We start from the raw sequence: 19,507 nt of genomic DNA, 5'->3' as shown, positions 1-19,507 counted from the left end.
ATCTGCGAAGGTCCCAACCCAAGCAGGTCTGTGATTCTATGAACTGAAAATCCCCGGAGGCTCGGCTGACGGAGCAGCCGATCGGCTCCACATGCTGGGTTCGAGGAGGGTGTTTGCTCTGGCAGGTGGCACTGGGGACGAGGAGGTGTCTGGACGCCCAGCTCTGCCTCACGGCTCCGGTGCCTCCAGTCACCTCTGGGAGCTCCAGTGCTGCCCTGGGGCTGGGACCAGGACCATGGCAGCGGGCAGAGGGGACAAAGCCAGTGCAAGAGAATGGACATTTGTGTCAGTCCTTCAGAGACACCATGTTCAAACCCTGACAGCCCAACCTTGGTGACCGCGTCCACTCTGCGAGCAGTGGGACCCCGGTGCACCCACCCACCCACTGCCATCAAGAGAGCACCCAGCTGTGGAAAATAAACCGTGCATAAAACCTTTCAGCAGTTCCATCAAAGGCAGGCTATAGTTTTATGTCAAAATGATGGCTTTTTTTGCAGGCTGGAGGTCTGTTTCCTGACGGGAGCCCAGAGGGAGCATCCCCCCGGGCCGCCCTCGCACCGCCCGTGTCTGGGCAGTCACCTCAGGTGCGGGCAGAAACCGAGGGCAGCACCACGGGACTCCGATGGCCGCGCCGCGGGGCCGGGGGGACAACCGCCCTCCCCCGGGGTCGCCAGACTGAGCTAACCGCCTCCCGCGGCCCCTCAGGCGGGGCCGGCGCCCCCCTCCCGGCCGGCACGCCATGATGTCAGCCGGGAGGAGGCGGGGGCGGAGGAGGGAGCCGCCGGCCAAATATAGCGGCGCTTCCTGGGCGGTGAGCCGCGCCCGGGCCCTCCCTCCTGCCGCAGTCAATGAGAAGGCAGCGGTCGCGGCGGAACGCAGCACTCGCCGGGGGCAGCGCGGCGGGGCGGGGCGGGGGGCGCCGCGGCATGGCGGGGCGCTGAGGGAACGCGGCAGCGAGGGGCGGCGGCGGTGCGCCCCGGCACCCGGCCCCGCCGCGGCATGGGCAGCCGCGGGGTCGTGCGATGAGCGCTCCCCCGGTGGCTTTTCCCCGCGCGAATATGGGCACAGCCGTGTCCAAAAGGAAGACTCTGAGGAACGAGGCCATGTCGTCTGTGGCGGCCAAAGTGAGGTGGGTACCGGGGGAGCGGGCCCCGCCGGCGGCGCCTCAGGGAGCCCCGCGGTGCCGGGGACCCTGCCCGCCCCCGACCGTGTTGGGGGCTCTGCCCGCGGGGCGCCGAGCGAGGGGGGAAGGCCCCGAGCCCCTCGGGACGAGCCCAGGCGGCCGGCTGCGGGGCGCGACCCCGGGGCTTGTCCCCCAGGGCCGGAGAGGCAGTGGCACGTCCAGCTATGCAGGGCCACCGAGGCAGGGTGCTCTCCCCCCGGGTCTCGGCAATGGCAGCGCCTGGAGGGACCCCGGGTTGCGCCCACGGGACGCCACCGGCGAGTCCCCTTTGCTGGCTGCCCCCCAAAAGCAGCCGGCGGGTGGCTGTGGACGACCGTGTTCCCCCTCACGTGGCGGACCCTCAGCCTCTGGAGAGGTGGTTTGTGTCCGAAGGTGTCCCCGCTTCTTGCTGCCAGCCTGGCTAACATCCTCCGCAGGTTTTATTTGCTAGGTTGGCAAGGAGCAGGTCAGAAGTGGATTTGTCAGGGCTGGATCTTTCTAATCTTTGGGAATTGGAAGCGCGGTCAGTTTGCTCGGAGGTTTCTCATCAGCTGAAATACCATCTGTGTGTCCGAGGGCAAAGTCAGCAGCTTTCTTCAAGGGATCTCGCTCCTTTGAATGGAAAATCTATTGCATGAAAATCTGGACCCACCGCATCTGCCCTCTCCGGCAGTGTCCCAAGCCACTATACTGACCAGTAAAAAGATTTGGGTTCTGTATTGTGCCTGTTACATTTTTATATTGCTTGTCCTACAGTGTAGGATTTCACTTATTGTCTGGTCCCAGTGCTTTTTAGTATCAAATGTGGGAGATCCTAGAAAATGTATTTGCGGCTTGCTTGGTTTTGGGTTTAAAAAGCTATTAATTACAGATGAGCTTTGCTACAGCACCCTTTGCCCAGAGAGATAGAAACGACCCTTCTCCCACGCTGCAGTGCAAGTGTCACGGCAATCATCCGGTGACTCTTTGGGGGCATTGGCACAGCTTTTTAGCTGCTCCTACAGCACAGTCGTATGAAGGGGTAGGTCTGTCAGTGTCTCTGCTACATCTAGACTCTTTGCTGCTGAAAAAAATGGGAAGAAATAAACTTTTCAGCTGCATTATATAACATCTCCTTTGTGTTAGACAAAATTGCATTAGAATAACCTGGAGTCATGTGTAGGACTCTCAGCAGCACGGATCGAGATCTCAGTCACCTCTCTGTGACTGTGACTAACTCAGCATTATGGCATCTCTGCTGTGCCGGGAGGAAAGATAGTCTTGTGGCTTGAAGTGGAGAGATCCAAAGATGTCTGTATATTGCTGCCTGTTTATGTTGTAAAGAAATCGATCCTTCAATGTCTGGAGTGCCTCTGGAGAAAGCTGTCTGGGCAGAACCTGGAACTTTTCCCCACGTTAGGATGCACCTGTGCGTAACCAGTATGGAAAACGCGAGCGCTTTCGACGGCGTTCAGAGACCTGGAAGTGGGATTCTTAGTGGCAGATGTCAGCCAAGTGGGTATACAGAAATGACACAAAATGCACCATAACTGTTGTACTGGGGCTCCGGGTGTAGGATTAGACAGCCATTCACACAAACAACGTATTTGGTGATCGGTAAGATTTCAAATGGTAATGTGGGTGTTTCAGAGTGACTGATGTGTTCTGAACACAACAGCCTTTTAGCCCACATCAGCATGAGCAGATGCTACTCAAGTAGTATCGACTGTGTAGAGTCCTGGAGGTGTCTCTGGGATTACGGTTTGCTACATACCTGCCGTAACTACTGACAAGCTGCTGCTGCTGTTATGTGGGAGCTCTGAGGTGTCTCTCTCGGTGGTGTGAATTGTGGTGGTTTGACCAGAAAAGTTAGCTGAGTGGACTTGGGCTGGGGAACATGAAGTCCTTGAGGAGTGTCTGGTCACGTAGACAGGTGTTCTTATGTGTCTCCCCGTTCATGCTCTGCACTAGAAATGCCTAATTGAAAAAGTCTTTGGGGAGGGCAGAGAACTTGTTGAAGGGGCTCCCCGTGTTGCCTGTTTGCATGAAGAAGGTGCTGGTGGGGACAAGCACTGCCAGTGTGCTTCCAGCCTGCCGCTCCAGGCTCGTCTCAGCCCCTGCCTCATGTGGTCTCTGCCACCATCAGGATTTCTACAGTGGTGATGACCCACCTACTGAAAGGTTTCCTCCGGGCTTCCCGGAGCACATCGCACGCAGCTCCTCTGCTCTGCCCTGGGTCCTCCTCCGTGTATCACCCCTGTTGTTCCTTATCTACAGCGAGGAGTCTGCAGGACAGTAAATAAGGTTACAGAGATAGACTATTCTGTCCTTCCCAAGAGGGCTGGGGACTTGGATCGCCTGTGTGGGTAGCACCGCTGCAATGATCAGGTCCCCTGCGTTTTGTGTAGGCAGCTGTGGGATTCTGTTCTCGTGCTGCAGGAGAAGATGCCCTGGGATTGTTTCTCCGCACCTCCTGAGCTCTGTCCTGTTCATATTTCTCTTGACTTTTCTTTTTGAAAGAAAAAGCATCTCCTGAAACTCACTGCAAGTCCAAGTGGCTGCTGATATATATTTATTATGCATGGCTGGAGTGTGTGTGTGTGCATTTGAGCGTCTTACTGAGCATCATTTGTTTGCTATCATGAGTAAAGTGATCTAAGCAGAAGGTGCAAGCTCCCTAGATTCTTAAATTAAAATCTCTGCAGAGCGACTCAGGGGAGTCTCCTGTCCCAGGAGAATTAATTAAGCTCCATGCAATTTGTTGTGTGCTAGGTCTTTTAAATAGCTTTTTTACAAAATAATGACATAGTTGCTCTGTGCTAGCATTGTTGAGAGCATCTGCGATGCTGCCAACTTTGGTCTCTGTGGTCTTGTCCTCTCTTGAGAGAGTTGCAGCAAACTGTGCGCTGGTTCTGTGTACGACACCCGGGAAGTGACTGTGGCTTTAGTGCTGTTGCTTTGGTAAAATTCGAAGTGCTCCTGTGTGAGATCTCACTGTCGTGCTGTGTTTTCCTTCCTACGTGTGCTTTTTTTTTGCCTTGCAGCTCCTGGGGCACAAGTGCTGAAGGCAGGGATGACGCAGTTGTCCTTGAGTCATGACCTTGGTGCTGCCCCTCTGCTGACAGTTCCCAGGCTGCTGTGGTTTGGGCTCGTGTGGGTTCTCTTCAGGGTCCTGGCCCACATGGTGTCTGACACATGCTCCTTGGCTTCCTTGGCACGCTTTCAAGGGCATAGATGAACCAAAGCCTTCAGAAATGGGCTCTCTTTGTCCTTGCTGCCTACAGAACAATGCTGGCACCCCAAATATAAATTCAAAATAAAGTAAGTCCTTTTCTGCAGCTCTGCTTTGTGTTACTCTGGGCTACAGCTTTTCTTTGAGAGCGTGCGATAGTGCAAGTAAACAGACATGGGACTTTTGCAGGGCGTTCCAGAACCATCTCTCCTTGATATAGTTAGCACAAGAAATATTTGAGTCCAGAGTGTGGTTCGTCTTACCCAATTTCAGGACTTTGGCGTCTAGTCCAAGATACCTCACAGAGAGATAAGAATTTGCTCTCATTCCCTCTCTACTGACTAGAGAGGGCTAGAGAGTGGGTTTAAACAAGGCCACGAAGTGTTAGTTGCTGTGAAAAAGTAAATCTTGGACTGAAAAAATGCCAAGGTACTTGAATGCGTTCTTTATCCCAGGTTTCTTACTGCGTGAGCAATTTTTGGTTTAGATCGGGGTTCTTCATGGAGTCTAGATTCCTTTTTTCTGCTCGTGAATCTTCCTGCGAGTGGTATGAATTTTCTCACGCTTGAATTACCTTGTTGTTTTAACTTCTTCTTCTTCTGTCCTCTCTCCTCCTGTCCAAGCTTTGTGACTATAAATTCCTCCAGGACTATGGAGTATTTGACTTTAAGATCCATTGCTGACATCCGATTTCCTTTTTTTGAGAGTGAGAATTTTAAAATTTTAAAAGTTAAAATTTTCCAGCTGCTATCCCTACATAGATATTTCAGAAACTAATTTTTTTTCTGAGTATTGGTACTATTAGGTTTAAACAACGTAGGTGTCAACAGTCTTTAATGACTGAGCTGTTAACTACAGATATGCTGGTGGTGTTCCCCTCTCTGCTTAGTGACAGGAGCAGGATTGCTGCTGTAGGAGGACGTAGGTCCTGATGATGCAGGCAGTTCCTTCTCTCCTGTTTTCCTGAGATGCAGCACTGTCAGATGCTGTCACGACAGGTTCCTGCTGCAACTCCTCTGGGCAGTGCTTCTGAAGGAACACGAGAAGGTGAGGGGTATTCTTTCTTTTTCCATATAATGCTCCTGAATAGTCCAGGTTCTGCTTAGCTGGCTGCTGTGCTCTAAATGGAGTTCTCTCGGGTCTTTCATGTTTCTCTGAGTATTTCAATACACATTTCTTCACTCGGTGCAGCGTCAGTTTGGTGGATTGCATAAATTTGTGTGCATCAATTTCTCATAGATGCTAGCATGCATCAAGGCCCCTTTTATCCTGTTGATGTGATTATTTCAGAGACATGAAGGCTATTCCATGCTCATCACATTGTAATTGAGATCTTTGATATTTGGCGGCTCTCCTCCTTCTAGCAGATGTATGTCTAGACCTTCTGTGCTTCTTTGCAAAATCTCGGTCACTTTCTCTTCCAGACCTGAGTCCGGCTTCGACATCTAATGTGCAGCAAGCACTGAAAAATGCCCTCAGAAGGGCAGCTACCTTTGCTGCCTGTGTTGTGCTACCCTGTTCCACCCTCTGCACTCTTGAAGTCATTTGGATGGAGAAGAAGCCGGAGAAGATGGTGGTGTTTTCTCTGAGGCAATGGCAGTCTTGTCTTTACTGGTTAAACTCAGTAGCGTGGTGTACCAAGGCCGTGGTCCCTGGTTGATGTGCTTTTGTTAAATCGAGCTGTGCTGTCTGTGTAACATGCAGGTCTGATCTGCCACAAAAATAAAAACCTGTCTCTAGATGAGTCAGGGCTAAACTTGTCATGTCATCAGCTGATTACCTCTCAGTAATACCTGCTCATTTGTATGCGGCTTTTGCAGTGTCACACACTCAGGGTTATAGCTCATCGGCCCGTGTATCTGTAAGGCACCTTGTACTTCATCTCATTTATGTGAAACAAGTTTTCTTTTTTATCTCTTGCCAGTTAAGTTATCCTGAGATGTCCCTGCTCTGAGCCCAGGTGAAGGGTTTTCTGTCCAATGCCATCGCTAGGCTCCATGGGACTTGAACTGCGTGGGATCATGGAGGCAAAACTGACCTGAGAGAAAACTATGATTGCATGACTTGTGTTAATACAGTGTGTTGAAAAAGAAATAGAAAAGAATGGGATGAATAGAGCAGCTACCATCTGTTTGAATTTTGCTCTGACTTTATTTTGATCAAGTCAATGGGTAAATGGCACGTTAACGATACTGGCGGGTGCTGGTAAACTTGAGTGACTGTGAGCGCAGTGAGGGCAGCTCAGAAGCACAAAGGGCTTGGCAAGGGGAGACTACGCATACGGAGCTAGCATGGCCGGCAGTGTCCCCTTGGCAAAGGGCACATGCAGACATCGGTGGGAGATCAGCTGAGGCCCAGCCAAGGAAAAGCCGGTGGCACTTGCGAAGCAGGAATGGAGAAGGGAACCACTGAGATAATAGGCAAAAGATTAGTCTGAAGTTTGCAGTGTAATTGGCTGGAAAACCCCCATTGCACATTGTACTGTGCAGGCATCATTGCCTTATTAGCTGTCGCTAGATAACTCTGATCAAGCATCCACGTTTGTTTGCTTCTGGGTTGGCCTGCAGCATCTGAGCAGTAGAACGGTAGCGACAGAACTGCAGGTTCAGCCTGGGCCAGGCAACAACATTTTTTAGTAGTTCTGTGCTGCTCGACTGTGCTTCTGAGCTGCAAGGAGAGGTCTGGGAGCTCTGGCATGTGGGATTTTATCCTCCTGCTGCATCTTCTTGGGGAAACAAGAGAGTGAGGGTGGAGACACTGCAGCACCTTTAAACTCAGGCTCTTATTCTGAGTGACGCTATTTTCGCTATGGAACAAGGTGGGATGGAAAGTGGCAGTGCTTCTCTCTGGCTCCATTTTAGCCATTTGCGGTTTGAGTCTTAGGAAGTGCTTAGTATTGGTTTTTTGAGCCTGTGGTTTGCAAGCTAAGGGTGAAGCATTGGTTCAGGTTTTAAGGCAGACAAATCAGCTTCAGGCATTGGCAGAGAGTTGAATGGAGAGAATGATAGATGAGCTAACATCCTCTTGGAGCTTTTGAACTAGTTACAGACTAAATTTTATCATATTTCAGCATTTTTTTGTGTAAATCACCATGTTCTCTCACTATAATTTACCTGAGAAATTGCTTGTTGTTATTTTTTTCTGCATGAAATGACTTCTGCACCACAGAAGCTTCCAAGTCTTTCCCAAGAGTGTAAGTGCCCTGTTTGTGAATGGTGGTGATGATGCCTTGCAAGGATAGACATTTCTGTGGGAAGACTTGGAGTCTCAGAAGTCTTGACGGAAGAGATCTTGGAAGTCTCAAGCCCAGCCATCTGCTCAAAGTGGGGCTGTTGCCAGTGCTATGTGAGATCAGCCTTGACTCTGGCTGAGCCGTAACCACCTCTAAGATGGCATGCAGGAGTAGCTCAGGAGTGCTCTTGCAGCTGCATAGAATCATACAGTCATTTATGTTGGAAAAGACCTTTAAGACTGAGTCCAACCGTAAACGTAACAGTGTGAACTCCACCACTAAACCGTGTCCCTAAGTGCCACATCTACACATCTTTTAAATGCCCCAGGGATGGTGACTCAACCACTTCCCTGAAGCTGCCACACTCCAGCTCCCAACTTTTTTTTGAGTGTTGCCCCAGGCCCAAGTCCTGCCTTTTGCCCAGACAGAAAGGTGGTGGGTGCAAGGAACATTCGTGAGGTGCTTGTCCCCCTGTATGGGTGAACCATGATGGTGGTCATTTCTTTGTTCTTCATAGTGGGCGTTGCGTACCAATTGTGCAGCTCCCCTGTGTGACAGAGCCACTGTGTAACCATCTCTGGGGGTGCTTTGGCATTGAGGAAGACAGTTTGGGCAACTGCCACCCCAGGCTAGTGTCTAAAGGTACAGTCTGGTACTAGACAGGCAAGAATCTAGAAACAGAAAAAACCTCAGCCTGGTATGTTAGCCTGTAATGATGCAGAAGGTTAAACCTTGCTTCTTGCTCAGCTCCGGCTGCGTTGTTCTAAAGCATTTTGCATTTGGCTGTGCTGAAATTTAGTCCCAGGGAGATTAAATTACTCTTTCTTCATCGTCATATCGATCTCCTGTTGCTGGCTGTGTATGACAAATGGACTTCCCCACTCCTTCCAGCTCTAGTTGTGCTGGGAGGTACATCGTAGCTTTGTTATCTTTTCCCTTTGGGAGGAGGTGTATAAATGCAGTGGGGGAAGATCCTGGCTACACAGGTTGGGATATGCTGTCGCATAGGAGCAAAGCAGGTTGTTTTGGAGGTCAAAGCTGTTTTCCACTTAGGTGTTTAATGGCTGTTATGAGTGTAGCCTTTTGTGGCAGCTTGAACTGGAGAAGGGTGTTCTGAGGTTGAGCACCTCTGGAGGAGGAGGAGGACAGTGGACGTGATGCCTTGGTATGGAGAGTCTTCCCTGTTGCGGCAAGTCTTTGTCTCCTCCCCCAAGAGATGCTGGTGTGCTTGCAGGCAGACAGTGCTTGGCTGCCGGGTTTTTGGCTGCTGGGTTTTGTTGGCTTGGCTTGGCAAGGAGGTGAGTGGCTGTTTCGTTTAATTGTTTGGGAGCCTCCACCCCGGACTGTCAATTGGCAACTATCAGCCTGATCGTGATGCTACAGAGCTTGGAGAGATTGTTCTACAAACCTGGGGAAAATGGATGGCTGGCGAAAAGCTGGTATTAGCTCTCTTGAGTCACAGGTCTGGGTACAGGAGAACAAGCACAGCAGCAGGACGTTACAAATGTCCTAGCAATAGGAGACTGGAGATTGTATTTGCTATATACCAGGGAATGCATGCTGTGACCAAGGATTCCTTTCCTGTGTGGGTTGCAAGCAGAAAGCTTTTCCCAGGGTGGAATATTCATAGGTTTGCTCCCTTATGTAGGCCTTGATGTGTGATAAGGGTTGAGCTCACCCTGCCTAGTTGATTCTTTAGTATATCTCAGTAAAATCTCAGTCATCCATGGGACCTAAATCCAGCAGAGAACCAAGAACTGCTTTTGCGGGGTGTTGTGGGTGTCTCTCAATTAAGGTTGTCCAGTCATCCAAATACTGACATAGTTGGTGCTTGAGAATGTAGGGTAAAGGTAGGTAAAATGGGTATTAGCACTGACATCTAAGCTGTGATATCTCACAGACAGGAGCGTTCAGAACTGGAGTAGAAGGCTGGGGTGATGGTTGGGACTGGGGTGGAGATACCTTCTTCCCTGGGCTACTGGAAGGGGCTTAACAGGGTGGTTAGAGACAACAATCCAGTTCCTGTGTGCACCACAGAAACAAGGCCAAGTTTAATGCAGGTGCATTTCTTTTTTTTCTTTTTTTTTTTTCTTGTTTTAACAGAAGCTAAAGACTAAAATAGTCGTGGCCTTGTAGTCCAACTCTATTTTTCCCTTTGGCCAGGGGAAAACTGAGGCACGTTAACCAGGAAGCCCCCTCTACTATTGCAGCATGTTTAAAGTGGTGTGACCTGAAGCTGAGGGAAAGGCAGCTGCAGGAAAACAGCAGTGTGTCAATATTGAACTGTTCCTTTTTTTCCTTGGCCTTTAACCATTCCCCATCTCTTTCTTTCTCTCCTTTGCTGCCTTCTGTGATGCTTGGATATGCAGAGCGGCAAGGGCTTTCGGAGAATATCTTTCACAAAACCATCCTGAAGGTAGAAACGGCTCAGGTAAGAGAATGACATGCCTTGTTTATATCCGTATATGCATGCACCTATTTATTTATAGGCCTTAAAATGAAAATGCATTTATTTATGATAAAGGCTTAGTGTGAGATCTCAGCAGCAGAGAGACAGGAGGAGTCACCCTCTGGATCTGTGAAGCCCTTGAGCAGAAAAGGCAGTTTGGTGACTCAAGGGTGGGGTGGGCTGTGGGGACAAGTTCAGCTTCAGTGGACAGGTGCCCTGTCATAAATCCACCCCTAGAGCAGATGTCCTTGGAAGAAGTTCAGCTGGGAAGTGAGAGTCTGCACTGCACAAGGCTTCTGCGCTGGTTTGTCGCTCCTAGGTCTTGCTTTCACTGGGGAATAAAAAAAGGTGAGTTATAGTGTGTTAACTGATGGGCTTAGTGTACGTGCAGCAGTCTGTCTTTGCTGGCAGAGGTAACCTATGGATTTATTCCCAGGGCTTCCTTCAACAGGGCTTAAACGAGGTTTGTCTTGTCTAGCTGAGGACACCAACATGCGCTAGCTAATGTGTCATTTTTTTAGATGCAGAAATTGCCCCTGTCAGCCTATGATGAGTTCTGCTTGATGGGCAAGAGACCATGAGAGAAACTCCCTTGACTTCTAACAGGTCTATGTCTTCTCTGTGAGGAAAGAAAACATTTTGCAGACAATAAATTTGCTACAAAACCTCTAGAAAATTCTGTGGAATACACAGAAATTCCTGTGTGAACAAGTAGCAGATTGTTCTGGAGCACTAAACGGTTTTGCAGAGGATAAAATTATTAAATAAAACATAATGTAGAGTGATATTATTATTTTATGTAAACCGTAAGTGTGTATGTTTAAAACCCTACGGGCAGGAAATGCCTTTTGCTAAAAGAGTAAGCCCAATCACACTAGTGTTGGACAGCCAGTGCAATGATTCCCTACCTTTTTTCTTGGATCTGTTCTAATGACCTTCAAGTTGACCTTGGCTGAATTGTGCTAACTTTGCGAATGGAAGGGCTTTAAAACAATGATGTACTGCAGTTTTCCTTGATTTTTTTTCAGGCATGAGAAACTCTGGTGACATATTACTTACAATATTTGGCCTAAAAACACCTCATGGTGGTAGGAAGGGAAGGGCAGAAAAAGGCTGGGGTTTAATGCAGCTGAGATGAAGCGTCTGTGAGGTACTTACAAACCTGCTGCTTTACCCAGCCTTATGGGTGCTCCTACTTGCTTGTTCCTCTCGCTCACTGTGGATAAGGAGAATGTGGAAATGGAGCTGATGTGACTCCTGGATAATGTGCTGCTGTCGGGCTCCCCAGACCAGCGCTTAAGCCCTCTCTGTGGTTGTAACATACCTGTATGCTCTCCGGGGAAGCTGCCTCATACCCACTGCCCCTTGGTGTATCAGGCTTGAGATCGTAATTGAATCCAAGCAAATGTAGTTGCTGCAGATGAGAATCGAGCAGCAAGGGGTACACGTGGGTGGACCACAGTCCTTATGGGATCCCTAAGTATTTACTTGGAAATAAATAAAGTTCCCTAGAAATGATTGTGTTTATAGAAGAGGAAAAAAAGAGAATCATCATTTTTAAGTCATCTTTTGAAATTCTGCAGTGTATAATTTAACACTGTCTGTAACATTTCTTTATAAATAACCATGGTAGGAAGGTTGCTATCCTATAAAAATGTTAAGAGTAGAAAATTTTGCTCCCTTTTGTTCGTCCCAGTAGTCCAATAACAGAGAAGTCAACTCTTTCCTTCCTGCAGAAATTCTGTGTGTCTTAGTATCGCTTTTACATGTTGCTGAACACTTCACCTTTGGCTCAGCAGAGTGCTTAACCTGTACGATTAGCTTTCATCCAGTGACTCCAGTGAAACAAATGAAGGGCCTCTTCTGCCTAAGCTGAAGATGTAGCATATATATAGAAGAACGTGAATCTGCTCCAACTCATCAGGCTGGCTGGAGAGACCAGGGATAGGCAGTGTTACGGCTGCACGAGCCCACCACTACCCTGCAGTTAAATTCCTACTTCCATGTGTTGGTGGCTTAGGTCCAAAAAGTGCAGCACACAGAAGAATCGAGTCCTCAGTGCATGTATGTCTCTCTTCATAGCACTCTGGGCTTTCACCATGAGTGTCTTTACCTGGCGGGATAGGCCTGCTTTCTGCTGTGATAACCCTAGCTGTATGTGTGGATGCTCCCTGCACAGCCAGCAGACTGCAGCTGGGGCTAAGGCTCTAGCCTAAATGTGAATGGAAGGAAGCAGGCCTTGACTTCAGTAGTTCATAGTCCAGAAAAAAAAAAAAAAGATTGAAGAAAGGTTTAAAGTTATTGATGAATGCAGTAAGGGAAAAAGGTTGTGGCCTTTGAGGAGCAGGAAGGCGGCAGAGCCATTGGTGGGACAGTGGAGGCCTAAATGGAGGAGGGAAGGGCAGGATCCTCCTCGTCTGCAGATCCAGGAGCTAGAACCCTCCTCTCTCCCTGCAGAGGACAATCCTCGTGCAGAAAGTGAGGGAGTGTGAATCTTTGGGATGCCAGTTCTGCTGCTGCTTTACCTGCTAATTCAACTCCTCTGGAGAAGGATGGAGCTCTAACACCCCAGGCAGGCACAGCAGCCCCGCCATCTGGATGGAGAGGCCAAGTGTGCAGAGACTGCCCTGACTTAGTCCCTTCCTGCTGCACTTTGCTCTCTGAGAATCGTCCATTTTGGTTTGACTTTTTTTTTTATCTTTAGAGTCCCTTTACTCCAAGGAAAGGCGATGGTATAACAGCTTTTGCATCCCACCTCTTACTGCACATTCCACAACTGATCAAAGATCTTATTCTTTGGTGTTAACTTTTACACCCCAGAGTCTATTTCTGGTGGCTCCTCTGGAGAGCTTGTGTGTATGTGTGTGCCAGAACGTCTTTGAGAAGTTGAGGAGTGGTAATGAAGAACTACAGAGGGATTGTGTATCAGCAGGATACAGGCCAGCCGCCATGTCCGAGCATTTTAATGAGGGGTGAGTTATTTGCAAGGCTTTGTTTACCTTCTGTTTTCAGTAAGATTGTAGTCTGTCCATGCTCCACTTCCTTCACTAGGGCAGTGAGTATGGAATTGAACATCAGCAGGAGGTAGGGAGGATTGCAGGGGGCTGCAGGGTGTACATGTAGTGAGAAAAAGGGGAGGAAGAGTAAATATTATGGGCTACAACTTCAGATTCTTCCTGATGTGAGGTCTGAGAACTTCATGGCTCAGAAACATTGTGTGACTATCCCTATGCAACTGTTCGATGTCTTTTTCTGGAGGAGGTTTTTCCAGGTGACTGGGGGGGGTACATTTACCTCTTCTCAGGGTGCACTGACTGTGTTCTATGAGGTTATAGCAGGGATGATGGCAATTCAGATTTTTCTTCTGTTTGCTTCCCTTTTGGAACAGGGGAGCTGCCTGGTGATGGGGTAGGAGTTGCTGGCAGAGGATGAAGGGATAGTCTCCATGGACTCTTTTTTTTTTTTTTCTCCTGATCTTTGAGATATTCTGAGGAATTAGAAAAAAAGCAGGGTTGGACTGCTGCAGCTGGCAGGACTCAGATCTGTTAAGGGAGCTGGTGCTGAGGTGGTAATGCATCTCCTGCTCTCTTCCTGCCTCTGATTGCTGACTTATTCATGCAGGCTGAAGGTCTGGGAAGGTTCCCAAGAATGAACGCTGAACGTGGAAGAGTGATCTTCTGACTACAAGGTTGCCAGAGTCCTAGCTGACTCTTACAGTTTTCTGGTATCTTCCAAAGACTTTTCATCTTGTCTATGGTGTGGTTTTAGTGTGGGAGTAGGTGTCCCTTGGGACAAACCTAGAAGACAGACAGGGAAAAGGATTGATATGTTGTGAAAGTGAAGTGTAAAAAGGCTGCAGAGAGCAAAATGTAGAAGAAATAATCACTCGGAGTCTCACCAGAGCTCACGGGATAGGGAGTTTTAGACATTCCCAGAGTCCCCTTCTCCCGGCTTAGGTGTCAGAGGCCCCATGCTGAGATACTGCTTTAGATTTCTTTATGTCCATGTACTGGAACTTTGAGAGAAAAAAATATCCAGGGCACGGGGCAGTGAAATTAAAAATGACAGCAAGCAGAGGATTTGAGAAACTTATGTCTGGGGAAGCAGTGATGCATCCCGGTGAGATGGGATTCAGACACAAGGATCCTTTGCTGAGGAAAGGAAGGGAGCTGTACTGGGTTTTTTCCTGGTACTTTTTTATCAGGCAATTTCTGTTTTGCTCGGTTGGGTTATTTGGAGGGCAGCTACTGCTGCTGGAGTGCTGGGGCTGTCACTGTGGGATGCAGTGCTGGTCTGCCTGCTGCAGACTGGCTGCTCTGGGCAAGCTGCACATCCAGGGCTCCAGAAGCAAGAGAAAGGGACAGATCCCAGCAAGTATAAGGTGTGCTTGGTGCTGCAGAAGTGATGGGCCTTGGGCCAGAGCTGTCTGGCGGGTCTTGATCCAAATTCTTTGTGGTTCTTGCAAAACCAGCATGGCTACTCTGCCTGGTTTTCATCAGTACAAACCAAAGGGGATAGTTACCGGAAACTAGAAGAAGCTTCTTTTTAAACTCAAAAGAACTCATCTTCACTTCTTTTCTTTGTTTTTGCATGATGTTTCAGTCATCAGTGAAAACACTGGGTGTGTAAGAAGGTGGCGCTTGTGAGCTTCCTGAGGCCAAATAGCAATGGGTAGTGCTGGCAGGAGAGAAACGCATTTGCAGAGGCTGCTGTGCCACATGCAGAGACTGCACTGAAACAACCGCTTGTGTTTGCACTGTGGGCTTCTGTTGCTTCAAAAGAGAGGTGCGAGTGTGTGTGCAGGGCAGCAGCCATGCAATGGAGGAGGTTCCTGACACTGCCAGCAACTGATGTGGGCCTTGAGAAACTCCATCATGAGGCTTTGCAGGTGCTTCAGGCCAAGCAAGTGACCTGTGAGCTTTTTATGAAGCCATGGAGTAAGGCTGCAGCTATACAATGCTCTGAGAGGGACCTTCAATTTGCCAGCGTTCAGACTGTGGAGCTGCCAGTGGAGCCTGGTTCAGGGCAAGCACCAAGTCTGCCTTCTCTAGAGGGTATCTATCCTGTCCCCAGGATGGACCCCCGCAGTGCATCTGGCCCGGCGCTCTCGGTGTATCCCTGTGCTGATGTCGTGTGGCTGGCCTCAAGCAGTGGAGGTGGCCTTTCTAGAAAGAGCCTGTGCTGCAGAGGGAGCCTGAGGTCAGGGCAGAGCAGGGGTGTGAAATCTCGTCTCTGAGGGTTTCAGGCTGCTTCCAGGATCAGCTAGCACAGGTGTGGTGTGGGTGTATCCTAAAAACTTGCCATGGAATATGTTGTTTGCTTATAAAGTGAATGAAAACATAGGTCACGGTGTTAGCATGGAAATGCTAAGGCCAGCAGTAGAGCTGCCACTTGCTCCTTTGGGTCGTGTCCCACAGTAACAATTTCATCTATTCACATTAAAGTTACAGGCCTGACCAAAAAGGTTACTCATCTATGAGGCACGATGTCAACAGCGTCTTTGGTTTCTTTTTCTAGGCCAATTTCAGCACAGAAAACTAATTGGAACCATTTTGTCATAGTTAAGTGACCTTCTGTTTTCTCAGAGCAGCTCCCTTACTGAAGCGGCCCTTGTCTTTTCTCGGTGGCTTTGCAGAGAGACGTGTGATGTTCCTTCCTTGGGAGCAGTGGGGTCAGGGTGCCCGATAAAGTCACAGCGGGACTGCTTTGGTCAGGCTTCAGGCAATCCCATAGCGAACGTCGTGCATGTCATTCGCTCACTTGACTCTGAAGCTACTGCATGGCTGAAATGCCACTATGACCTTTTTTAATTGTTGTATCTCCCTTTTTATATCCCTGCCTCATGCTTCAATATTTTGAACAATTTTCCTGGTTTTTAGCATGCCTATTTCTTGACTACGTTTCAACCCTGCAGACCAGCGAGGTCAGCTGCCAGCCTGTGTCTGGGGACAGGCGCCCTGTCCTGGCAGGGTCACATTGTGCTACGGTGGCGTTGGGAAGGACAGAGCTGACGCGATAGGGAGCTTTGCATTACAGCTCTGATGCACGCCTGGAGAGGGAGCAGAGAACAGGACCTGACAGCCTCGTAGCACACCTGAGGGTGGGTGGCAGGCATACAGGAGGTCTCAGAGCTGAAATTGCAAGAGAAACCGCTCAGCCGTGCTGTTTGAAATGACCTGCTCTAGCCAGTGCACCCATCTGCTCTGCTCAGAGGGTATCACCTGGACTCCTACTAGTGTAAAAATAAAAAAAGCATTAACTTCATTCCTACTACTACGAACAATGCTGCAAGTTCATATACTGTAAACCTAAAATCTGTCCATTCATCTTCAGTGGCCGAGACAGCTCTTTAATTTAAAGTTGGTAACATAAACATCAGGTCCAGAGAAGTCCAGCTGAGGTGGAGCAGGGAAGAGAGAACTGTTTCTCTGAAATTTATTTTTCTGAGATGACAGATTTTTTTTTTAATAGGGTTTATCTGGATTCCCCTTTGCCACTTTGCTTTTTATGCTGGAGCTGAGGTTTTAAATCTAAGGTGCTTTAATCATCAGTTTGGCTGCTAAATACAGTAATAAATTCGGGAGGGGTTTTTTTTTAAGCTTCTGTCTATGCCTTTTTGCTATATTCTGCCTTGATTTATAAACTTCTCATCCCATGGGGTTACAAGGCAGTCTGCATCAGATACAAGTTTGGCTTGGTGAGTCCCTCCGCTGTTGTGAATGGATATGAGCCAGCTGAGGCTTATCCCAGCAGGTTTCCTCCTCTAGAGAAACGTTGTGACAGCGAAAGAAAATGTGGCAGCCCCTTCATGGTTAGTTACCTGGGTCAGAGCAAATGCTCAAGTTAGAGTTACTGAATGAGAAAGGATGTAAGTGTCTAATAGTAATAAGTGCCTAATTATGAGGAACTACATGCACGGAGAATGTGGATTCTTTCTTTCCTGAGATACCACAAATTAACCTGTACAGATTATCAGTGCTGTCTGTGGTTGTGTCTTTGGTGATACGTGTGCCCTTACAACTGTGTTGGGCAGTGCTGCGTGGAAGTTGAAGAAAGAAATAGCAGAGAGGAGCAAGTGAAGCCAAAGAGATGTGTGTTCAAGTAAATAACAAGGGAGTGAGAAGGGGATTGGCCCTCGGTACTGGACTGTCGAGCCCCCAGGCTCTGGACAAGCTGTTGGACTTAGCCCAGGGAGACAGGGAAGTGATGAAAATACGATTTGGATGTTCCTGTTACCAATAGACACATGATCTACAGATCAAGCACGTCAGTCCTCTTCCCTTCATCTTGCGGCTGAATATCTCGGGCACAATAAATGCGTGTAGCGCACACATCTAGATGGAAAGAAATCTGTTTGAGGAACCTGATTCGTCTGCTCCAAAGCAGACAAATAGCTTTGCAGCTGTGCCAGACAAAGGTGTTGCTGATGCAAGCGAGTGGGAGAGCAGAGTTGTTACCAGGTCAGCTTCGTCAGAGTGGCTGGAGAGGAGGCGCTGTGCCAGGCTTCCCGAGTCACGCTGTCCTGGGCTGGCGTGGCAGTTTGATGGAGCAGCTGGTTGTGGGAGAGGTGGCAAGAGCAATGTGAAAATGAAATGAAACGGAGCAGCAGTAACCAGGCAGAGGGTGTTAACTGCAGTCTGCTTCAGCTGACTCTTAGAAGGCAATTCCAGTTATTGCTGAAGTCCCCTGTTACTGTTTCTCGGTTCTCTTCACTGAACATCCCTGTGGCTCAGATTTAATTCAGCACTGATTTCTGGACCAGCTTGACTTCTTTCCTAGCAGAAGCAAACTATGAACCTAAAATGCTGTAGTGGAAGCAGGTGCAGTGCTTTGGCACCTGAATCCAGTTCACTGCAAGCACAGGCAAGGGAACCGGTCACTGGTACCGTCTCCGAGCTGTTGGTGTACGTGAACGTGTGTGTGTGTGAATGCTAGTGTAGACTTGCTCCCTGAAATGGTACAGGTTCATTTTTAGAAGCCAATAATTCATTCTGATAGATGTTTGAATCTCTGTTCCTTCCATACTAATTTTTTCTCTGTAGATAAATTCTTTATTAACTAGAAGTCTTGAATAAAGCTTCACATTCCCTTTGCATATGAAGTTTTTTCTTCAATGTGTAGTTACTGAAAGTGTTAAATTGAATGAAAAGAAATAATTATCCAATTGTTTTGCAAAGAGAAGGCATATAGGTGTGGTGGAAGGCTTTTGTGGTGTAGACCATGAAAACTGCTAGATCAGTACAACTGACAAGTGAGGGACAAGTAAGGTAGGAAGAAAGGATTATCCTCACATTTTGCATGCTAGATCAGGTAGGTAGTTTATGTCAAATGTATCCAGTCAAGAATTGTAACCCTGCCATGATTTCAGTAAAAAGTTGACTCTTACTGGGAACCAGTCATGTCCCACTTACATGTCTGTAAGTTTTATGGGGCTGAACAGACCTCAGTGTATAAAACAGACTGGAATTGGTATCTCTGCACTTGTGATCATCAGCATTTTCAGACATACTATGCTTTGGGCACTGTGTTTTTCCATTTACCCACAGATACCAGAGTTCAGAATTTCTTGGACCTCTGAATTGCGGTGATGTCAGTGCGTGGGTAAAGGTGCACAGTCCTGTCTGTTTGCTGTAATGAGGCTATACGTCTTCCATAGAAGTATTCATTTCAGCAGGAACGGGGCAGCTGTCAGCCACTATTTTGTGGTGTCTTAAGAAATATGTAGTGTCATTGTGCCCACACAGATTAGTAAGTTTGACAGGTTGAGGCAAGTACTTAGAACTGGCCTTTGTTTTTAATTAAAAAAATGGTGTGCTTGGCACTATTAGCACAGATCTTGGCAGATCTTGAAGAGTCATTTGGTGGTGTTTTCCCAAGACATGCCCACTCTAGAGCACAGTTGGTCTTGGAACTGGAGAGGGTCTGAGTCACTGGATAACAAATGTGGTGGCCTGTTGCCTCTTAAGGGGTGACAAGCGGTTGGAGAGACTTTGGAGCATGTGAGCGCTTTTGGCACTGGTTGGTCCATCACACCGTATCCTGCAGCTGGTAGGACTTGGTGAACAAGCTGTTGAATGACAGCTGGTGGAGCAGCTTCTTCCACTTGAATGGCTTGCAGTTTGGGTGATGCCACTTGTAGTCCATCAGGCCCTCCTTCAAGAGGGGGTGCAGATTCCATGCTGTCTTGGTGCAGGAGACCATGGGTGAAGTAGACCACTGCCAGCCTTTCATATTTTACTTGGACAGTATCAGTGAGGAGCATGACTCCTAGGCACGTGTTTTGGGCTTCATGTGAAGTCTGGAAAGACAGCATCAGCTATAGATTCAAGAGGCACAGCTCTTTCTTTAGGACTCCTACAGGCAGCTCCTCCTGGTCAGCTCCAGGAGTCACACAGCTGCCAGGTACAGTATCCAGAGACTGTGAGGTCTCACTAGGACTTAAGTGAAACGACC

The 19,507-nt window shown here is 48.4% G+C and overlaps 1 protein-coding gene across 1 annotated transcript in view; it reads left to right on the top strand.

The window, feature by feature from the left end:
• The first annotated feature begins 769 nt into the window (after positions 1 to 769).
• NSMF (NMDA receptor synaptonuclear signaling and neuronal migration factor) overlaps positions 770 to 19,507 on the top strand; it is a 52,865-nt gene continuing 34,127 nt past the window's right edge. Inside the window, 2 exon segments of the mRNA XM_075772245.1 lie at positions 770 to 1,129; positions 9,975 to 10,036. Of these exon segments, the coding sequence (XP_075628360.1) occupies positions 1,023 to 1,129; positions 9,975 to 10,036 (169 nt within the window). The 5' untranslated portion in view covers positions 770 to 1,022.

The sequence above is a fragment of the Balearica regulorum genome, chromosome 20 (genome assembly GCF_011004875.1).
Source record: "Balearica regulorum gibbericeps isolate bBalReg1 chromosome 20, bBalReg1.pri, whole genome shotgun sequence".
Lineage (NCBI taxonomy): Eukaryota > Metazoa > Chordata > Aves > Gruiformes > Gruidae > Balearica > Balearica regulorum.
The sequence above is the reverse complement of the archived record's forward strand: the minus strand, read 5'-3'. Positions and strand labels throughout refer to the sequence as shown.